The sequence below is a fragment of the Nestor notabilis genome, unplaced genomic scaffold, assembly GCF_000696875.1.
Source record: "Nestor notabilis isolate BGI_N333 unplaced genomic scaffold, ASM69687v1 scaffold15063, whole genome shotgun sequence".
Classification (NCBI taxonomy): domain Eukaryota; kingdom Metazoa; phylum Chordata; class Aves; order Psittaciformes; family Psittacidae; genus Nestor; species Nestor notabilis.
In genome coordinates, this window is record NW_009921602.1 from 1 (window position 1) to 4,879 (window position 4,879).

At 36.4% G+C, this 4,879-nt stretch overlaps 1 protein-coding gene across 1 annotated transcript in view; it reads left to right on the forward strand.

Annotated features, from left to right (window-relative positions):
• Positions 1-936: 936 nt before the first annotated feature.
• LOC104403168 (golgin subfamily A member 4-like) overlaps positions 937-4,879 on the forward strand; it is a gene marked incomplete at its 5' end in the record, with an annotated part of 21,470 nt that continues 17,527 nt past the window's right edge. Inside the window, 3 exon segments of the mRNA XM_010011226.1 lie at positions 937-1,068; positions 2,073-2,228; positions 3,135-4,877. Coding sequence (XP_010009528.1) covers positions 937-1,068; positions 2,073-2,228; positions 3,135-4,877 — 2,031 coding nt within the window.

Below are 4,879 nucleotides of genomic sequence, written 5' to 3' on the forward strand. Positions count from 1 at the left end.
AATATTTATATTCTATAAAAATTAGTTTGTGGGATTAAAGATTTACTTAAGCAAAATAGAAAACTCCCCATATAGATTTCTTTTCCTCTACAGTTCAAAATCAGCATGTTAGAGCAATGTAAAAATGAACAGTATTACTTGTTGTTTCACAATGTTTTATACAATTATTTACTAGAATTGTACTTGAGACTTTAAAGGGAGTCAAGAAAAACAAACAAATGGCAGTCAGCTCACACATCTCCAGCAGGATCTGGGGTTTTAATATTAAGTACTTTAAGTTATTATCCTAGTCCTATATGCTTAAACATTGAAGAACGTTTTGCCAGACTGTTTGCTACTTCAAAATTGCTTATATGTGCTTCATCTGGAGTACTCAGGTAGGAATGGCAGGAGTGCTGCACAAGCCTTGCCAAGCTGTAAATTTCAACACCTTTACATTGCAGTTCTTGTGTTGACATTTATGTTACTAATTTTTCTGAGAGAACACACTGGTGCTTTAGGGGACTGACATCACATTATCCTTAAAGCATGTTGTGTAGGTTATAGATAGCTGTCACCACTTATTGGTCTGGCTAATGTAGTAACAAGAATACAGGGAAAGCTACAGTTCTTTTTCCAATTTGTTTTCATATTTGAACTGCAATCAAAGCCACTAAGTTTATCTTGGTAGGAGAGTCTTTAGAAAATGCGGTGTTTCTTTTAGTAGAGCTGTGAAAGACTTGAGAAGGAAGACAGATAACTTCAAGCTTGAAAATAAGAACTGTTAGAGCTTAATATTAAGCACTCTAAATGATTGTTACTTATTCAGAGAAAGCAAAGAGGTGGATCTGGTTTCCTCTGTCTGTTGCGCTGCTTTTCTTATTCAGAAATAATACGAAGTGTTTTGTTATTTAATATTCTGATTATTTTTTTTTCCCCCCTGACTTTGGTTCACAGAAATCATCAGAGGAGCGTGTTGCTGAACTAGAAAAGTTCCATAAAAAAGAGCTGGCTACCAAAGATCAGGAGCTAAATGAGAGATTACAGGCCCAAGAAAAGGCGTTCCAGGAGAGGATGAAGGCAGCTCTTGTAAGTATCCGTAAAATGTGTAGAAAGACATCTCTGCAAGTGAGGTGGGACTAGAAGTCTTCATCTGACCCTGTTCTGCAGTAAGAGTCCTTCTGTACTGAAAGATACAAGTGTTCTCCAAAGGTCAAAGAACTCAGAGATGTCCAATGAAAGGAAAGCAGCTGCAGTCATCCAGACTGAATAAAGATAATTAATCATTATCTCTTCTCACTAACAGCTGCATCTTGTGGAAAGACTTACTTCTTATTTTGAAAACTCTTTTTGTTAGACTTGGTTTTTTTCATTTCTTCCTCTGGATCATTGGCGATCAGCCACAGCAGCTAGAGTAAAAGAGCTACAAAGAATGAGGCTGTTCTTTGAAAATTGTCAGTATCACTATGTCTGGTTGTGTTGTGTTATGTGAACAGAGTTGACTATTCACAGTGTTTGACCTTGGAAAAGAATTTTCTTCTAGGTCAGGCTGGGAGGAATCATTTGGATTCTTTGCTCTTTTTCATAAGCTGTAATCCACCTTAGAGCAACGTGTGGATTCTCTTTTGTGCTTCTCCACAATGGTGGGTGACGGGGACTGAGGGACTTTGACAGTCCTTTTCTGACTATATTTTTCTTCATGTTTCTGAGGTTATTTTTTTAATTATAAGAAATAGAAGCTTAAAAATCCATTAACAGTGGAATCAAGTGAAGACAGACCTTTTTTCTCTAAGGTGTTAATCTCAATCGTGGTAAACAAACCAAAGGGAAAGGACGGATTGCGTTATGTTTTTTACACAGAGAGAAGTGGAAGACAAATCGTTCCCAAGAAGAGAAAATGGAAGTGATTTATAACAATTCTATTCTCACAGATGAAATACAAACTCTGTGTATGCAGAGAAATTACAGGTTTTTAGTGTATGACTATTAACTATTAGTGTAAAAACTATTAAGTGGTTTGTAAATATCCTGTTATATTGGTTTTGAAGGTGTATGACTATAGTTTATTGGTTTAATCATAATTTTTGATACAGGAAAAAAATCAAAGTGAGTGTTTAAAAACCCTTCAAGAACAAGAGCAGCAAGAATCCTTAGCCTTGGAAGAATTAGAACTGCAGAAGAAAGCAATACAGTCAGAGTGTGACAAGAAGGTTCAGATGATGCATCAAGAAGTAGAGACTTGTAGAACTGTGAGTAAACATTCCAAAAGGGTAAATGTTCACAAGAATGCCCTTCAATATATATTTAACTGTGACAGGTTTACAAATACGGTGGATTTATTGTGATTGGGGTTGGTTTGATTTCACTGAGCTTCTTGTAGTGGCAGAAGTTTACTGTATTGTCATGGTATGCCGCAGCCCCTACTTTTTACAAGATTAGACAGCAAAGTATAGAAATACATTCACTTTATATCCTGGCTTGGGATATGAATTTGTATCCATACATAATTTTTATGTACGTTATACAAGAGAGTTAAACTTCATAACTTCTGGATACTGCTACCATACAAACGCTTATAAGTGTACTTGAGTAAGTAAAAAATTTGCTAAAAGTTTAGAAGGGTCCTTTGCTTTCTGTAATGGATGAGGTTGTATTATCTGCTAATGCAAGTTTGTACTGTGTTCCACCACTTCCAAATACTAGTTTGGAAGCTTTGCCTGTATAAGTGTTTTAACTTTGAGCAGCATTTCCATGAGAGGTAGAATTAAGATACATATCATGTTAATATGTGAAAAGCTCTATAATACTTCTGTAGTCTCCCGATGTCTTTCGTCCTTTGTATTGATATTTTAATATGAAAATGTGAACACATCTCTCATAAATAAAATGTGAATTATTTTATTGGAAGTAGTTAAATTCTTTCCAATTTCCTATTTTATCTATTTTCACTGCAGTGAAATAGAAAATTTTTTATTAAATAACTAACTCATTATAATGAAGCAAAGTTGAGAATAAACTTTAATGGCAGTCTTATATAAAATGTTGACATTCAGAAAAAAAAATGGAATGAGTGACTTGTAGTTATGTGCACATAATCTAATCAACTTGTTACCTTTTGAATATTCATAGTATTTTAAAACTGTATTCTCTAACAGAGGATTCTTGAACTGGAAAGCTCACTTGCAAAATATTCTCAAGATGACAGAAAGCAATCAGAGGAATTAAGTACTCTGATGGAGTCTGAAAAAGAGCAGCACAATAAGGAAATGAATGAAATGGTTGAAAAACACAAGAAAGAAATGGAGAACATGAAACAGCAGCAGGAAAAGATTTGGACTGAAAAACTTCAAATCTTAAAGCAACAACAAGTAGCTGAAATAGAAAAAATGAGAGAGAAACAAGAACAAGAGATAGATACGATTTTGAAAGAGAAAGAAACTGTTTTCTGTGCACACATAGAAGAGATGAATGAAAAAACATTAGAAAAACTTGATGTGAAACAAACAGAACTAGAAGCACTGTCTTCTGAGCTGTCAGAAGCACTAAAAATACGTCATGATTTAGAACAAAAGCTCTCAGAATTGAATAGTAAAGCGTCTGAAGCAAAGCAAGAATTGGAAGGGAAGTTGGAAGAAGAGAGGAAACGGCACACTGAAGAGGTTGAAATGATGTTAAAAGAGCATGAAATGTCTATTCAAGGTGTTGAGAAGATACTCAAAGAGGAACTCAACAAACTCAAGCAATCATTGGAGGAGAAAGACAGACATCTGGAGGAACTAAAAGCACATGAACAGAAACTGAAGGAATCTGCAGAAAGATCTGAAGCTGAACTTGTGCGAGTGTCTGCAAAGCTAGAGGAGCTTTCAGAATCTCAGCAGAGCACTTCTAATGAGCAGACGAAGACATATGAAGAGGAATTAGCAAAGCTGCAGCAGAAGCTGGCAGATCTTGAAGGTGAAAAATCTCAACTTAGTGAGCAGCTAGAAAAAAATCAATCTCAGTTTAATGAAGTCAAGAATGAGTTAGAGGCATACATCTCACAGGTACATGACCTGAAGCAGCATCTGCAAGAGCAAAGCAATGAAAACACACAAAAAGTAACCTCTCTAACACAGCAGTATGAATGTCAACTGAAGGATCTACAAAGAGAGGCTGATGATACAAAGAGAAGTCTGACTGAGAAGGAAAATGAAATTGAACACATGAAGAAGTTACAGGACAAGCAAGTGGAAGAGCTTGAACAGAAACTGTTAGGTGCAGAGGATAGAATTGGTGCTTTACAAGGAGAATATGAAGGTAAACTGAAACATCAGGAGAATACAATGGAAAAAATTAAACAGAAATCCGAAGATATGCAGGAAACTCTCAAAAATAAACTTGCTGAGCAAGAGGCTAAACTAAAAAAGGAGCTTGAAAACAAGCAGTTGGAGTTCAGTCAGAAAGAGAGTGAGTTCAATGCTAAAATGTTGGAAATGGCACATGCCAGCTCAGCTGGAATCAATGATGCTGTGTCAAAACTGGAATCTAATCAGAAAGAGCAACTGGAGACTCTCGCTGAGGCTCATAGGAGGGAGTTGGAAGAAATTGCCCAGAGTTGGGAAAAGAAACTCAATCAGCAGGTTGAAGAGCTCCAGGAAAAACATGATATGGAACTGCAAGAAAAAGAGCAGGAGGTTGGAGACCTAAGACAGAAGCTTGCCACCTTCAGTGCTGAGGAGGAGAGCTCCAGAACAGAAATAACTCGACTGAAGGAAGAACAGGTGAAAAAGGAGGAGTCCCTGAAAGAATTGCAAGAACAACTGAGGCAGTCAGTGGCAAAGGTGAATGCTTTGTCAGATAAGGAAAGTGACCTGAAAACACAGTTGAAAAAATTGGAGAGTGATCTTAATCAGTCCCTGGA